Below are 18,368 nucleotides of genomic sequence, written 5' to 3'. Positions count from 1 at the left end.
AACCCTTGTGACCGTTCAAGCACTGGCTGTTTTTGTCCATCATACTTGCATGCTCAAAGTGCACTGAGCCTCCTTTCTGTCAGTAGGACAAACTGCACTCAGAGAGCGCAAGTCCTGAACTTATGTAGCAGTTATGGCCACTGCTACAGCAACGTTAATATGCAAAGCTTGGGTAACTACTCAAGGACACAGGTCAAGCTGGTCCTGATCTTGTCACATAATCGCCAGACAGTCCAGCCTTTTGTAGATGAGGCCGAGTTTGAAAGGACTTTTCATTTTTCAGACGTCTCACAATGTAAGCACGTTTTAAAAGCTCGTACACAATATTTTTTTAACAATAAGGACTACACCCTTGGAAATAAAAGAGGCTCGAGGATGGACTGAGATGAACTTTAAACTGAAGAGCTCCACTCTGATGTTTCATTGGTCTTAGAAGTAACCGCATCAAAGCACAAGCTGAAACTAATATTAAAGAGGCAATCCAGTAAACATGCAAACAGGACTCCTACAGTGGCACCACAATAGTCTGAGTCTGAAATTTTCTGGTTTAAAAACTAGGAAAAGTCCTTTCAGATGATGCATCTTGAAGGTGTTAAGAACTTGTGGAAAGCTATAGATGGCTAAGGTTACTGTTGGAAGCCAAAGATCACATCTGTATTCATTAGCCTTTACATCAGTAGATTTCTTTACCACCAGGGGGTCGTATGATGTATTTTGCGCAATGCACAATGATGCATGATAACACAAAAACAATACAAAATCATAAATTCTGTCAAAGCACTGGGATGCAATGCTGCTCTACAGAATACTACATAACATGACATAACACAACAAATAGCACATTAAATACTACTTTTAGGTTAGAAAGCCTCTTTGAGGAATGTAAAATGGAGGCATGTATGGCACTGCACACTCACAAAGCTTTAATTCTGCAACATTAATGCATTAGCTCACTGTTTCTTCACCCAGTCCTTGGGGTCCACAAAACAATCCCCAATTTTTAAACCAAGCCATTAAGAACAGTGAATACATAGTCCAGGTGTACTGGGAGCCAAACTACTGCAAAAATGTGGACCATCTGTTGGGCCCTGAGGACAGGGTTAACTAACCTTCCTCAACTCTTTGATGAAAGTATTAACGGTGAGTTTTGGTGGCAGGGTTAAAGTTTCATTGGGGGCCTCTGGAACAGAAGAGTAACTGGAATTGTGGAGAACCCCTGGCCTACTGTGCATTGAGGCCCCTTTGGGCTTTAACCAGCCCCTGAAGAGCCATGAGGACTTGAGACTCATACACATAGCTGCTTTATTATGACTGCTCTTCCTTTACTATGTCTGCTAGCAACATTCCTCCTGTTTCGTGTCCCCAGGGCTTTTTAAAATACTCCAAATTCCAGTTAAATGCTGTTTAAGGCCAAGAAAAAAAACACTGTACTTAATCTTATACTCAGGTTGGACCACAAAGGGCTGCAGGTAGGCGTTTGTTTCAACTCCACATACCACCAGGGTTTTGCTCTTGGGCAAAACAACACATTAATGAGGAAGAAAACCTAATTTGTATGGGAGTGGCAGTAAATACTTGGTCTTTTGAGGAACCTAGACGAGGTGCTACTGACTGTGTTAGAATCGACAGCTTGAGCCTCCTTTAATGGTTGTTCTCACATACCTGTAAATATACAAACATCCTCCAGAGTACACCCTCAGACCTAAAGTACTGTCTCAACACAAAGTACATCATTTGTTTGAGGTTACTGGCAGTCTTTAAACCAAGGTAATGAGCTGAATAATGTCTAAAGTATGTGCATAACAGTGAGTTCAGACAGACACATCTCATTTTGTGTGTGAGTGTATGTGTGAGAGCAAACGTGTCGGCACACGTGACAGTAGCTCCCAATCTTTTATAAAAGCCACATCTATCTAAAGCAATGGCAGCAGGCAGCTGCCGCAACCTGCATTGATTAAAGAATGACTCATACCTCCAACAAAGAGGCTTGGTTAGTTACCTCTATGGGGGGGGGCAAATGACACATGGGCTAGTGGGGCCATCGCTCTGGCAAAGATGTTTCCTTGCCACTGATAGCAGGTCAGGCAATTACACTGTAGTACTGAATCACTCCAGGATGCCTCTAAAAACTGATAGAGAATCGGTCTGAGAATCAACAGGATATAGGTGACTTGAGGTGACTTGCTAGTTCTCTGCTGAGCTGGACTGCTGATAGCTCAGTGTTGTGGAATAAAAGACTTTTTAGATCTACATGTCCCTAGATGTGCCTGTACACACAATGTGGGAGCTCTTTTGGAGAAGATTACCCAGCGTGGCAGAAAGTAATCTCTTCTTGATCCTCAATGATACAGAAAGGTCTCAGCCTTAATGACAGCACTATATTTTTTGCCTGGGTATGAAGAGATACGAAAAACCAGACTCTAGCTTTGACACACCTGTTCACACCTAGCATTAACATGCAGCTTAGATGATCTGATCATAAGCGGACAGTGCTATGTATAAGTGTGAGTTCAATGCATTATGCAAGCCATCCCGAGGTGGTCAGGGATGCATATGACCAAATAACATTTGCAGTATGAACGCCTAAGTGTTCCAGTGCGTTTCCGGCAGCAAAGAAGAACCAATTAATCAAGTGAGTCATCCCAGCAGTGGCAGAGCAGCTGTGTCGTTTCTTTTTTTGCCTCCTCTCCCATAACAAGTTGCATCAGCAGACCATTTTAACATTTTTAACAGGGCATACATGTACATGACCAAGAACTCGCAACACCTTTTTTTCCCCAACACCAAATGCAGCAAGACTGACATAAATGTGTACAGTACCCTTTCTTCAGTTACAAAATCCAATCATAAGTGGTCATTTGAGATGCATTCAAGACATGATAATACCAGGTGTAATCGGCTGTATGTCTTGCAGTCCACTTAAGATCAGATCATTCAAGAAGGATAGGCGATACTGCTTATAAGAATGCCTAAAATTGTTTTGATTAACTGAGATACTAGAACAATGACAGATGTTCTAAACCATTCCTCCAGACTCACCTGACAGTGTGTCACCCAGTAGCCTATCCCTGTACCAGGCATTCGCTGTTAAAGGTGGCATCATCCATTTATTTTAAGTCAGAACACTTGGTGTGATAATTGTCTAAGTTCTACTCACATTCTGGCAGCAGTCAATCAAAATATATGCCCTATATGGAAATACATACCATCCCCAGGCACTGTAAATGGGAGAAAACAAATATAAGTAGACTGCCCAACATTCAGCCAATCAGGACAAAGGCATCTCTACTTGCCTGTCAATTATTTTGTGCATCCTTGCAGCCAGCAACCTTCCAGCAAAAGTTCTGATAACAAAAAAAAAAAAAACAATGCTGATTGACACCGAAAATGCCAATTCCACCACTGCCTATAATGGCTTACAGTACCACACAAACCAGAAACTGAAAGGAAATGACCGATTCAAGGCAAAACCAAGAGTGACCATCAGCGTGTCTTTTCAATGCTGGGTAGAGATAAGTTCAAAAGGCAGGAAGAGTGACACTCACCTTGCTCTATTTACTAATTTATATCTAATTATTTTGCATAGCACAATTGATGCAAAGTACAATCAATCAAACCAGTAATTTAGTGCAGGCTTTGGAAGGGAGGAGCTGTATTTGTTCAGCTGTTGAGCAGGCATGTGCACAAATAGAGCCAAGATGGTACAAGTGCTTTCTTGATCAGTGTGCAAGCCTATAATAATTGTACTTTATATGGCCATTCTTCAAGATCTGTTTCAGTGAGGCTCAGCTCAACCTCATCATGGGAACAGAGCCAGTAGGTTGGTTTGGATTCCCCAATCGCCCAAGTGCCCTCTCTGGTGCAGTACTGACCACCTTGGTAACTCTGACCTGTAGCATCACATAAAATATTGTGGTTATATCCAGCAACAACCGAACATAATGTGTTTTTTTTTCAACAACTAAACATAGTGATAGTTACACTGCTATAACCCACTAGCTTGTGTTACAATGATTTTGAGGGTGATTTTGTGGCCATGTTTGCAATCATAAAATCAGTCAAGGGTGATATTTGTTCCTGGGTTTTCTTTTAGATCTATGAAAAAGCACTTAACCTATTAGACCATTTTAAAGAAAAAAAAATCCTTGGTCAAGCCAGATGGACCCACATGAAGAATATCTTAGTCATAGCATAAGATTGGCAATTAAAAGGCCAGGAAAAACATTTTTCCTTCAAGAAAAAGCATTAAGTGTTTGACATCTGTTATGATAAATTTTAGTAAGTGGTCACAGCTTTGCCAGCTCTTCTTCCTGAATACACCAGAGGCTCATTTCAAAGTCACTTCTATGAAAAAGAATAAGAAAGAATCAGTAACTGGGCAACAGAAAAAAAGGATCTGATGCATCATGTCAAAACAGCCGAGTGTCATGCACAAGCTGGCCTTTTCACTGCATGGCTCGCATTTCTCATTGCATAATACGTATGGTGATAAAGCGATCAAACCAGATAAAGGCCTGTTTGCAAGCACAGAAGTATCAAGGTCAGAGGAACCAACAAGGCTATGTAAACAGGCCCCTATTCCTTCAAAACATGACCAGCTGAGAGGGACTGACTCAAATTAGGGCCACTGTAATAGACACTTTCCGGACCATAAGATGTTATCTGTCGCATTACCCTACTTTATGAATACCCAAAAGCATAATAATGTGTTTTGTCTAGTGATCATCCATTCTCCCTCCCTTTCTACTTTTCATGCTGTTTCTCCAATTCAGTGCCATGTTACATAACAGGTAGACTTTGGCTTCTTGTGAAATCCAGGCAGGAGATACAAGTAGAGGTAGCTCTGGCTGGTCCAGAAGTGCCAGAAGCTAAGGTCAGTGCAAAAATAAACATGTTGCTCTGCTCTAGTTAATCTCTGTTTACTAGCTGGAGTTGGGGATCTATTTACAGTGAATTGACTAAAGGCTGTAATACATTAGACAACCATGCTTCGGTTATGGAAGAGTGATTCAATAAAGACAGTGTTATTTCCTGGTTTGGCACTGTGGAGACAGAGTTCAAGTAAGTGGTATTTATAGCCTCCAGTGTTGAACCAGCTCAGAAAATTATCCACCACATACAGTACTGTGCAAAAGTCAGAGGTCCTTCATTAATAGTCAAATACACAAGTGTGGATGCCTCTGGTCAAATGACATATTAATGCACAATTACTGTTTATTTGCTGAATTTCACATATTGGGGGAAAATCACATACAATGCAACCTGTGCAAAAGTTATGGCACGTTTTATAATTTATGTTGTTTCATTTCATTCCAATATATTAAACACTATATTAAAAGCAAATAATCAGTAAGTGTGCAAGTTTGTTCCCTGTAGATGATACTTTCACTTATTTAGTAGTATTTAGTATTTAGAATTTAGTGTGTCCACCCTTTGCCTTCATTACAGCTTCTATTCTATTCAGGACACCTGCTTTCATCTTTTCAAAGAAATCTGCAGGGATATTTTGCCTCTTACAATCCAAGTAATCCCAAACACATTTAACCTTCTGTCAGTCTTTCTGGAGTAAAACATACAGTGTTTCCACCCTATCAATAAACATAAAAGCGCCTTGTGAACAAAACAAATCTGCACATCAGCCAGCAGCAGATTTATGATGCAAAGTTACGATGTTGTTCCTCTTTTCTTATCACATTTAACAAATCATGATGCTGGCAAACAACAATAAATCTAACCAAATAAGTCTTGTTCAGATTTGTCATGGGTCTTGATACTTTCAAGTCTCATGGTCTTTTTGCTGAGCTGAGCATGTCTGTGCTTGTGTGACTGTGTGTGTTGGTGTGTCGGAACTCTGTCCAGCTACCATCTGTTTACATGGTCACTTTGCCCCAATTCCACTGTGAGAGGATTAACTGTAACAAATCTTGTGAAAATAGGCTTTAACTACGGGGTTACAGGTGCCATGTTCTCCTCACTTACAATATGTTTGAAGACGGAGCTCAATACGACTGTGCCCGTCTCATTAAAAAAAAAACGTTTTCACATTAATTTGTAATCTCTATTAACAAACTGACAAATCACAACAATGAAAACAAGACAAAATTGTTAAAAAATTATTGTTATATTGGGTTTATTCCATTATGTGCAAGTAATGCTACATATGTAGGAGAAGACAAAGCTCACAGCAATGCATGAGCTGGTAAAATGTTATTTCCTATTCTAATGTTAGGACAAGTTCTGTGGTAGTCATGTGCAAAGCAGCAAGTCAGCAATACAGGGCTCACAAGAAGTGCATTAAAAGAAAGAGGATTAAAACCATTAGACCTAATTAGACGTATTGTTACTTCCAGAGGATGTACTTCAGTAATGGTATTCATCCAAAAATCACTCCAAACAGAAAAGGGATCATTCTGTAATACTCAAGTAAAAGAAGCTCTGCATTACATTGCTCTGGTTATTTTTGTCATTTTCTCAGTGGTCTAATTCTGACTTATTACAGGGGTAGTGTGGAGATGACCAATATGAAATGATCAGCAAGTGCAGGATTGATTTCACAGTGTGGGAATGAAATGTAATTGTGACAGGATTGTAATGAGAAGAGGTGGATAGTGGGTAGTACAATTTTATTTAAATTGCCAAGTGAAACCACTAAACTGTCAAGTGAAACTACTTTTTAAAAATGTAATAACTTGGATGTACAGCAAAGCAACTAAAACAGTTCTTCCTTACTTTATAAGCCGAAACGTAGTGTACCTTAAAGTAAAGAGGGTGAAAGGCCAGTCACTGAAAGTGCCCTAACTCTGTTAAGCTCATACAGTATAAATGGGTCATTTACAGTCCCAGCATGCATTATGCATGAGCTAACACAACAGGCTGATCACCTTCCGTGGAAACGAATAGGCCGCACAGTGGCAACGGAGGAACACCGAACGCATCATATTTCACAGTGCAGGGGAGGAAGCTGCTTCAGAAAATGGTGCTGAGTCCTTTTATTCTGCTTAAATATTGTACCAAAGTTTATAATAGACCAAGCTTACTTACAAAGCATGAAAAGGCACGACACAAAGCAGTGAAAGGTCTACATTCAAATCCTAACAAAAACGATAAAAATAAAAAATTCACGCTGTCTCTGCTGGTAACTCAGCCATTCTTCAATGTTTTCAATGTTTATTTTTTTCCCTCAAACTAAGTTGTAAGTTGTTCCTATGAGCATCACCAGATCTTTTCAAACTTCTGCAGACACAACTACAATCAACAGCTCAACATGCTTGGAGGAGAACGCTAATGCTGCATTTGTATGTTAATGGATGACAGCAAAGCAGATATTGTTTTTAATAAAGCCACGATGGAAAATTCTGCCACAACCAACAGCAACATACCCCTGACCACAGTGAAATTTCCCAACTTTCGTGGTTACCAAATAATAAACCTTAGGATGTGATAAGACCTGGTTTTAAGAGGTTAATCATCTTGCTTCCCAGCTATATCTACTAGATAGCTAAAACTGGTAGTACTGTCAAACTGATACGCCACACTGTTGCATATGCGCACACACTCTCACACAAATGTTTCAGTTAGACAGAATCATGTGAAGTCAAGCAGACCTTACATTTTATTCCTAGGAAGTTAACATACAAAAAAAAAAAACCCTCATTCTGCAAGTACGCATGGTGAAAACATTAAAATTTGCTACATAACTAGAAATAAACACTACTGCTCTCTAAATATGTTAGAGCACCAAGTCAGAAGCTGAAAATGGTCGTAGTTGAAGTCCAGGCGTATCCATTTATATACAAATATATACATTTATATATCAACTCCTGAACTTCAGCAAAAAGAAAATATTAGGAACATTTGTGTGTTGAAACATACCTGGAATAAAATAGTGGCTAACACCATTATCCCCCACATGGGCAGAAACACCAGTAATGCTAGCACTATGGCAACGTCTACATGGCTTCATGCCACTGTTGGCTGTGTACCGTTGTCAATTCCGCAGAACAATGATTTCTCAATGCCAACAAGCAAAGTCAGCATAACTGACAATTCTTCTCTGTCAGCTAACAGACATCTGCGCTAGCATCACGCTGAGTGCTCGAGAGTGAGAGTCAACCTACCCACCAAGAGAGATCAAGAACACCTGTGTGGTCTTCTGGCATCACCAGGGATCAAACTTTCAAAAAGTTTTCAGGAAAATGTCCTCCAATTAGCTTCCAAGAACATATAATGAATTAATAAAACTGCTTTTAAAAGCTCAAGTACAACAAGAATACTAGCTAGCATTGCTAACAAATGGATCACAATTTAATGGCAAAAAAAATTTCAGTAAATACATTAACATACAAGAGAAACAATAGGTCGCTGTTTTCGGAAGAAAACCTTGTATCTCCAAAATGATACTTTTACAGGAGAAGGAAAAAAACCTCCTTTACTTTTAATGTAAGTCAATGAAACCAGACTTTATTCTTCATGAAACCTACAAACAATGTAAAGGGCAACAGGCATTTTCAAATTATGTCAAAAATTATGTGAAAAATGACAAAAATGGAGATACGAGGTTTTCTTCTGACAGCAGCGAGATGTGAGGCTTGTACAAGACCTTTTTGAACCCCAAAATGAATGGTAGGTAATGATAGAGGTAATAATTACTTTTTATTTAGAAGTACACACAAAAACAAACCAAAAATAATTTTGAAATTATGACAAGTGAAAATAAATTATGAAATGTGACAATATATGAAAGACAACTGACTATGCTTTTAATATCATTATAAAGCCACAGATCACGAGAGGGAGTGTGTTCTCAGATATTAAAGCTGTGATTCAGTCGCAGGCACGAGCCAAAGGCGGGTACCATAAATCATCAAAGCAGCAATGTTATGTGCAATAACACAAAACCTAGAGTGTTCTATTGCTTTTGTACAATAATTCTGCAAAATAAAGACAAAGGTAAAGCAAAGAAGCCCTAAACATTGCATCAAAAGTGCTTTGTTATTGGCAATTCATTCTGTCAGCAAAACGGTATCTTCTGTGTTACAAGCTTTAAAACTATGCCAGGGTCAATTCAGCCTTTTCAATATCTGCCAGGATAACCTGAAGGTCTTTTTATTCCAGTGGGTCTGTAAAGCATTTCACAGTCCATCTTGCTTGCTTAATTTTGTTCTGTTTGTTTCTGGCTAATTCCAGTTTGATGTTCCGCAGTCACAGCTGCCAACTTACAGGCTTAGGGGCAATGTCACGTTATGAATTTGAGGTAGGCCTGCTGTTACACTGTTCTTCAGAATCTGACCAAGCGAGCTGCAGGTGAAATATTATAGAAATGATCAAATGTACCCAGTTTCTGTTTTTGTATAAGCTAAAGTAGAAAGTTAGTAACAGCTTGCCGCAGCATAAAGCAAGCTCAGCAACCAATGCTCAGCAAAATGATATTTATTGTTTAAAAAAATACAGTTTTTTGCATAACGCTTCTCAATCAGATTATGCAGCTGGAACTGTTGTGTAACAGTTAGTAAGCCAGAAATATAGGGCATACAATCATGTAATATGCACAAACATATGCTCTCTTTCTCTGTGTGCATCCTCAGCTGTCCAGATGTTAGAATGGCCAGAGTTCACCAAAACAGATGTCAGGTTCCAGCCATAGCAGGCCAGGATCATGTCAAATTCATCTGATATTTATCCAACTGCCCCCCTCTCCCTCTCTCTCTCTCTCTCTCTCTCTCACACACACACACACACACTCTAACTTGATCAAGTTAAGTGAGGGCTAAAAGGTGTCCTGGCAACCACACACACTCAGACACACGCACAGCTGCTGTCGGAGGGACACATTACCGATAACGATTCTATTATGCCTCATGGGTTCAAGGAGGTCAGCAGATCATGAACCAATGAACTGTCCTTTCAGATATCCCAATGCAGCCACTGCTAAAGCACAGCTGTACCATATCCAGTTTCATTTAGAACGGCTTGGGATAGCCCTCAGACCTCCCCAGCTGACTTTGATATTAAGACTCCGATTTACAGCAGCAGCACCACGGGCTGCACTAAGATGGGTGCAGCTGTACAAACAAGTGTGCTTGACCTCCATAGCAGAAACTCCAGAACAGACAGACTGAGTTTGATCTTGTATCAATGCACCCCAATTATTTCGATCACATACGCATCCCAAGTGGCCATATAACACTTGCAGCAATTAACATGGAGAGGTGGGTGGAGGAGTCAAAACCCATACTCAAGTAAAAGTATTGTTATTTCAGTGATTCAGATAGAAGTAAAAGTACCCAAACAGCTCGAGTATCATGTCAAAACAAACTACAGCCTATATGTTCCTTATAGAAGTGCAGCATAACTATGCAGCGTATCAAGTACCTATCAGGTTGGTAGGAGCTACTGTTCTCTTTGGTGTAAAGTGAAATATTTAAGCAACAGAAAAGTGGCCCGGTGCTGAAACTACAGGTCAGAATAAAATTAAACACAGTAAAAAGAAATTATCTCAATATGAATGATTTGTTGGAACTGAGTAAAAAGTGGAGCCCTTTCTTTAAATATACTCGAGTACAATGTGTTATCATTAGAAAACACTGATAAAATAGCATGATCAGAATTGGCCAAGATCAGATTTAGATTTTTGCTCCAAACATGCAATTGGCAAATGGATAATATAATTCTTGAAAATCTTTATTGCAGTTTATGACAAAGTGAGTCAAGTAAGAGCTGTATTTGAACGCTGCTGCTACTACACCTGTACCAAAATGTCGAAGCATATTTATACATGATTGTGCTAAACTACTAATTACCTCTTACTATTGATCACTTCATCTATTTATGTTATTTAAATAGGCAACAAATTTAACCTTTTAACTGCTGCTTCACTTTTGCCTCAAAAGGCATACCCAAAGTGTAAATTGTATAAATTACTGACACAGAGTAACAGAAGATAGAATGTACATCCCCCCAACTCATAGATCTCTAAACTGATCTCTGACTCTTGCTGTGTTATCAAGACCACATGTTGTGGATTATGTCTCTGTGGATAGCAGCAAGGCTCTGAAGATAAGGACCCACAGATTTGCTACTGTTTGCTTATTTGGTGCTTGTGTTGCAAATGAGATGATATTTATGCTGTGAATAACAGATCATAAATGATTTGCGAGAATCCTGAGATTTCAAACTTTGTAATGGTACACTGCATCACATATTGCTGGACAGCTGATACATAAAATTGAACACTTTGATGGAAGTGGTATGGTACCTGTACAGTGATCTAGATTTTTTTTTAATTAAAATGCCAGTTTTGCCAATTGAAAGGCAAATAAAGTTATTTATACTGCAGCTAAAAGAAAAGCACTGGAAATGTGCTAGCACAGTGGTCCCCAACCCTTCTCCAAAGTTTAATCATTGCCTTCAAGAATCTTTAATTTACTGAATAAGGTGTATTACAGTTGGAATGGAGGTAAAGGTACATCTCCAGCAGGAGGGTCTGTGAGCACTGTGCTAGTGGTCGCATTTAGCCCACATAGTGTTAGCTTATAGTTTAAAAAAGGGCTACTAAAAATCAGACAATTCGGCTATCAAGAAATCAGAATTGGCCATAGGAATTCACAATGAGTGCATCTCTAGTACAAATTCATCAATATTTTAAGCAGCTTGGATAATGTGTGGTGGAATCCACTCAGATCCCATAAAGCTGCTTTGTTTTGTTAATTATGCCTTGATGGGAGGTCATACGAGTTAGCACTGCCAGTGACAGGATCCAATTTTGTTGCAAAGTAAAGGTGGTATATGTGTCGGGAATCAATTGGAACTTTCCATTCAAAGTAATCTGGCCTGCTGTGTTTCCCACGCACTGTTTCAAAACCATCCCGGCAACTAGCCTTTCACAAAAGCACTTTATTCACACAAAAGCTTACGACAATGCCAGTCCAGGCCTCGCCGGTCTAACTCGAGCACCATTCCAGCAGTTACAAGCAGGGAACTAGATCAATGGTTGCTGTGCAGCCTCGTCGACGCCTGTAAGTGCTCTGGAAATGAGCTGTGCAGATCATCAGTCACAAAACACTGGGCTGGTCACAGAGAGAGCTGTTTTGTCTTCGTTGCTGTGGCTGAGTAATATTGGCAGATGTATTAATGCTCCAAGAGGTGTAAGAGAGGCCTGGAGAAATTATGTATTGAACAGACAATCAAAGTCTAAAGAATTAAAATCATAATACTGCACTGCTATTTGTAACATGCCTGCCTGTCAGTGGCGCTTTTGGAGCATTTTTACCTCTTGGACAGTAGGGAGCACAAAAAAAAACAAAAAAGATAAATGGCTTTTCAACCATTTCAAAAAACACCCTCTGCCTCAAAGAGCTCTAGGTATTTGCCTGCACATTTGTATTAGCTACCATGCTGTGGAACAGAGTTGGGCATGTAATTTTGAACCATTATCACCTCAAATACCCTGCCTCATTTTAAAGGTTTTCCTCCAGAAAAGCAGGCAAAGACATTACATTTCCTCTTCTCTCCACCTTCAAGGAAAACTCCAGCAGTCACGTGTCATACAGCTGATTAACACAATAATTTCAGTGCTTGGCCATCTACAGTACTGTGGACAAGTCAGAAACACAGTTTATTCATTTAAAATGGTTATTAAGTACAAGTTATTAGCCTCTTTTCCACTGCAGGACTGAACGGTTCTGAGCATGGAGGCTAACAGTTCCAGTGGCTTTTCCACACAGACACGGTTCGACGTGGAAAGCTTAAAAACCGGGCTTAGCATGTTTTTTTGGCACGGTTAGCTAACTACACTCTGGGCCACAGAACCATTCAGTGGGATGAAGGAATGACGAAGCTATTCACCAATGGTTCTATGTTCATGTCGCTATTCTGCCACAGCATCCTGCTGCGTTATTTCAAACCCAGAAACATTTAAATAATTTCAGTTCACTCACATGGACGCCGAAGCAGTGCACAATTTTAAATACACCACTCAATAAACATCAAAGCTTCAACCTCATATCAACTTCTAATTGTTAAACGATGTTGATAACCAGGAGAGAGTATGCTTAAGAGTAATGCTAGCTAGCATTAGCTTATTGTTCTGCTCACCACAGAACAGGTTCGATTCTGACTAACAGAAGATTTACTGGTGCAAGTTTAGATGATAGTGACTAAAATCTGAGGAAACAAAGTCAAGTGGCTGGTGTTTAGGGACAAAAAACTGAAATTAAACCTGTTCTGTGGTGTTTCAAGTTGTACTATCCTTGCTAAGCTAATGCTAGCCAGCTCTTCTCTCCTAGCTAACTTACCTTAGCTAAAGAGATCCCAACAGCCCAGTACTGGATCGATTCAACTAGCCGGTGCTCTGCTATCTCACGTATAGATGATAAAAGCTTATATCAGTGAGAGCAAAGCGGAGTGACATATGTATTGGAGTGACAGAAAACCAAAATCGAACCTGTTCTGTAATGCTTTAAGCTGCTAGACTAAGCTTGCCAGGCTAAGGTAATGCGGATATATGGTGCATTCCACCGCAGTACACACTCAGCCCCAGCAAACCGAAGCTTAAAAACACCCATTGAGGATAAAGACTCATATATGAGAGCACAAGTTCAAAGTGACAAATAGAAAAAAAAAATACTGTTCTGTGGTGCTTTGAGCTGCATGGCGATGCTAATGCTAGTGTAATTAGCCGGCTGCAGGTGAAACCCACCTCAATACAGGCTTACCGAGTGACAGGCGGAATCAAACATGTTTTGTGGTGGGTGGTGTGTGTGTGTGTGTGTGTGTGTGTGTGTGGCTATTAGCCTGTTAGCAGTTAGCCACTCGTTTATGTAGTTTCCTTCAGTATTTCCTAACTCTGATTTAGCGGCACAACAGATGGAAAGAAAATTATAACCAGACTTATGAGCACCAGCACGGAAAGGCCCAGTATGGCCCTGAGAACCATTTGGCTCGACAGTGGAAAAGTTGCCAGTCATTGTTCTGCATCAGAAAAAGCAGAAAACATACATTTAACTGAAAATTATTCAGAAGTGTCAACAACTAAATATAATATCAAATGTTTCATTATTTAGTGTGTTCACTCTTTATTACAGCTTTCATTCTTTTCAGGAGTCTTGCTTTCAGTTTTTCAATGAAATCTGCAGGGATATTTTTCCACACCTCCGAAGTTCAGTCTTAGAAGTTAGAAATTACTGCTTCTCATGATCCAAGTAAACTCAAACCCATTCAGTGATGTTGAGGTCTGTTGTGGCCAGTCCATCATTCTGAGAACACCAGCACTTTCTTTGTTTGCAATGTTTCTTCTTTTGGCTATTTCCTTTATCTTACTAATGGCTTATTGACAGCTGCACATCCTTTCAGACCCATAGCGTTGTGAAAGGATGGACAGAGACAGAAGGTTTTTTCCCCACTTATTTACCTTCAACATTCCTCTTCCTTATGCAGTGTTCCCCAAGGCAGTGGGTCTTTGATTCAGCTGACCGTATGCTAAAGATGCAGTAGATAGACATTAGGCTGGAAAACCTTGAAGTACTCCTTGAATTCTTTACCCAAAGCCAAACCATGGATAAACGGTGAACTAAAGCTACTGGAGACAAGTTAACATGATCAAAATGTTGAAGTTTATCTGTATGGTGCTAACTGCCACCCAGGCGTTTTAATTTAAATGAGCAGGATTAGCATTTTTGATAAAAGTGTTACTTTAATACCGGTGAGTCCTCAGCTCGCTGGGAGGGTCCTTTCTCTCCCAACACACAAGAAACATCCTGCCAGAGCAGATGGTGTTCTTATGAAGCCTAGGCCAACAACCAAGTTCAGAGCTGGGCGAAGTGAGGACAACATGCGCGCACGCACACACACGCACACACATGCAGTGCACGCAAGCTCATTCCCTCCAAACAAGCAACAGGCTGTCTGCCAGGGTTCACAGTGAGAGTTCAGCCACTGTATCACCGGCAGTGATGGAAAGCGGTGGATTACGTGTGCTTTATTGTACTTAAGTTGTTTTTTCTCGTCCAGATTTTGTACTTTGTGAGGATTTGGAAACGGCAATACTTTCACTTGAGAACACTCTGACCGTTCTGTCTAACTCTACTACTTTTCCTCAGACATACCTCTGTGCTCAAAAACAATCAGGCAAAGTCCATTGTGAAAATGAGCTACCTAAATACCAAAGGAATTTCTACAGGATTCTTACAAAAACCTTTCAGTACATTTGGACAAATACTACAGTTTACTAGAGGACACTACACAAGTATTTTAGATTGCAGCCATTTTTATTTTAGATTACACCTTTCATTTTCCTTGGGGCTACATTAAATCTTTCTGATGTGCAGGTCTGGAATTTAGGTCATGTGTGATGATTATGACCTAGGGGTGGGCAATATGACAATATTTATCGTTATCGTGACAAATTACAGTCGTACAGCCCTGTTCAAATGATATGTTTTGTTGATGTTGAGGTTTGTTTTTAAGTAAAAATAAGTACAGCCTCTACAGAGAACATGCTTCTGAACATTTTTATGCATGATTACTGTTTATTTGCTGAATTTAACACATTGGTGGGAAAAAAACATAAAATGTGGCCTGTGCAAAAATTATGGAACATTTTATATTTTAAGTTTCTTTTTTCCCCAAAATGTTAAAATTAGCAAATAAACAGAAATTATGCCCTAAAATTAGCAAAAAAAAAAAAGAGCCATATTTAGGTTTATTCTCTGCAGAGGATTTGTCGGCTTACTTTTATTAGAAAATCCACAACACATTTAATCTAAAGGGTGTTCAAACCTTTTTTATATGACCCTGCGCTGCATCTCAATGTGCTTATCTGAGGATACAGTGGACATCAGTACTGAACACTGAACATTTGCATGTTTCATTACAAAGACAGCATAATTAGTCCTCTTTAACTGGATGAAGTGCAGTGCGAAACATTGTGAAAGAAACAATAAATCACTATATTCATAGTTTTTAGTATTTTTTAAATGCGGCGCTACAGTTTGTGTCTGTTTTAACTTATCATACCTCAGAAAAACAAAATATCATGGTACTTCTCATGTATTGCAAAAATATCACAACAGTGTGCATGTATGTGGGTGTTTCACTGCACGGATGGGTTAAATGCGGAGGTCTAATTCTTCCGTGTGCAAACACAGTTGGCTAATGGTTCTGAATTCAATTCAAAGCATCTAAGGGGTGCTTAAACTTTTGCACACAACTGTACATATACATACATATATAACAGAATCCCTCTAAAAAAAAAAAAAAAGGGTACTTTTTTGAGTTATACCACTAACCACAACCACATGCACACATAACTTAGAAACTCCCCCTGAGAAATTTAAATACTGCAAAAAAGGAAAACACACATGCACAAACACTAATGGCTGAGTCCACTGCAACTCTCAAACCCATGCTAAAGTAACTACAGTACGGAATAAACACACCAAGAGATTAAAAGAGGGTTTACATTGGCGAATAACAAATAAAGCCCGTGTTGTTTGAAGCGGCACAGATATATTTACTGAGTCTCCAGGGCCGGCGAAGGAGCTAGCGGTGCAGAGACTACATCTGACAACATTTCCCATGAACAGCCAACAGAGACTGTAATGAGGAGATGCAGAGGAGAGATAGCTGTAGACTGAGGCCATGTAAATATCTCCAGTGAGGCTAATGTGTATGTGTGTTTGTGTGCCATCCTGCAGAGAGCCTGATATACCAGCCTGGACTCCTATCCTCTACCAGCAGCAGCTCACAGAAATCAGAGACAAAGCAGACCCCCTGTCTCTGCCCATTTCTGACCGGATCCGCATCGGCAACCAGAAACGAGAGCGAGGGAACTTCTACTTTCAGAGAGAGGACTACAGCATGGCGGCGCAGGCCTACTGCATGGCCCTGGATGTGCTGACCACACGCACACACGGTAACCTAGGAGTGGGCAGTATGGCACAGATACATTGGAACAGATACTGTGTACCAGTAGTACCACATTCAACCCCTAGGCTTACTATTCAGTTATTAAGACCTAGGCTACATTCACAAGACCAGGCTAAAGTGCCACAAATATCACACAATTCTGTTGTTCTGTTGAGCTGTGTGGACACAAATTTAATCTTTTCAAATCAGAACTGAACCACTTTGGCTACGTTCACATTCACACTGTAAGCCTGAGCACTCAATTCCTATTATTTACTCAGATCTGATCTTTCTAATATGATGGTTTGTATTTGTGTAGTTAAGTCTTTGTTCAGACAGGCAGCTCAAATACGATTTTTCAGCATATGAGCAGGACAGATTTTCTGCAGTCTGAACGGCAAAAATCTGTCTTTTTCCAATCGGATTGGAATATGTAGGTGGTTTCAAATCTGATTCAAATTCAGATTCAAATTTGGATTTCTGGATATATGACTCAGTTTGACTGGTCAGATCAGATTTCATGTGTTGTTTTCGTTCAGGCCGTGGCGTTGCATGATGTTAGAATTTGCGACAAGAAAGTCAATGGTGCATATTCACATATTACATCTTAAACCCCATGTGTCAATCACAAGACCCATGGGCCAGATCAGCCCTGCGGCACAATCCAAACCGGCCCTCGAAGTTATTTTGATTTTCTATTAATATTACCAAATTTCACAATCAGCAGCACTACGATCCCCAGCGAGCACTGCAAAGTAATTTGCACTGACGCCACTCCCAGCAACAATCTATGGGACAGCAGTTTTTTTTTTACCCAATTGCACGTCATATCACCAAAAACACCAGCTGTGTTTTAGCTGCAGTTCAACCAAACATAATCACTAAAAACACTCAGCAGCTCAGAAACTGATCCCAGGAATTAATGAACTATATATCAGGTGTCGAGACCCAGCACACAGGTAGGTTTAAAAGACCTACATCCTGAGGACATTTAAAGAGATTTGACAGTTATCTGTAGCTAATGTAGCCTAAATACATTGTGTTCACATGTAATTTTTGACATTTTAGTGTATTAAAATATGATTTGTTGAGATTTTTTAATATGGTTCTTTTAATGGTTGGGTTTGACACCCCTGCCTTAAACACAGACAGTGGAAGCTTTTAACAGACATTTAACAGTTTTTTTTTTTTTTACTTTGTATGTTGTGGTTTACAGTGATTGCTTCATTAAAAGGTCTACACTTACAGCCTGTCTCTGAATATTACTGGGAGCTGATAGTAGTCTGTTGACCAGATCAACCTACAATAATGTCATGTTCTGTTCATCCTGTTGTTAATAAAAAGTGAAATGCTGTTGTGAAATACAGCATGATCGTTCTATTAGCTAGTTATCATTATTAGGCTTGATAAATTTAGACCCTACCTGGTTAGCGTACGCATACATGCGTCACTACTACAGCAACCAC

General features: G+C 39.7%; 1 protein-coding gene across 1 annotated transcript in view; it reads left to right on the top strand.

Annotated features, from left to right (window-relative positions):
* Positions 1–18,368, top strand: part of fkbp16 (FKBP prolyl isomerase 16) — a 64,321-nt gene that overhangs the window by 33,588 nt on the left and 12,365 nt on the right. The window contains exon 4 of the mRNA XM_036561721.1: positions 16,692–16,909. Coding sequence (XP_036417614.1) covers positions 16,692–16,909 — 218 coding nt within the window. The remainder of the gene's footprint in view (positions 1–16,691; positions 16,910–18,368) is intronic.

Source organism: Colossoma macropomum, unplaced genomic scaffold (genome assembly GCF_904425465.1).
Source record: "Colossoma macropomum unplaced genomic scaffold, Colossoma_macropomum, whole genome shotgun sequence".
Classification (NCBI taxonomy): domain Eukaryota; kingdom Metazoa; phylum Chordata; class Actinopteri; order Characiformes; family Serrasalmidae; genus Colossoma; species Colossoma macropomum.
This window is presented reverse-complemented; position numbering and strand designations above follow the sequence as displayed.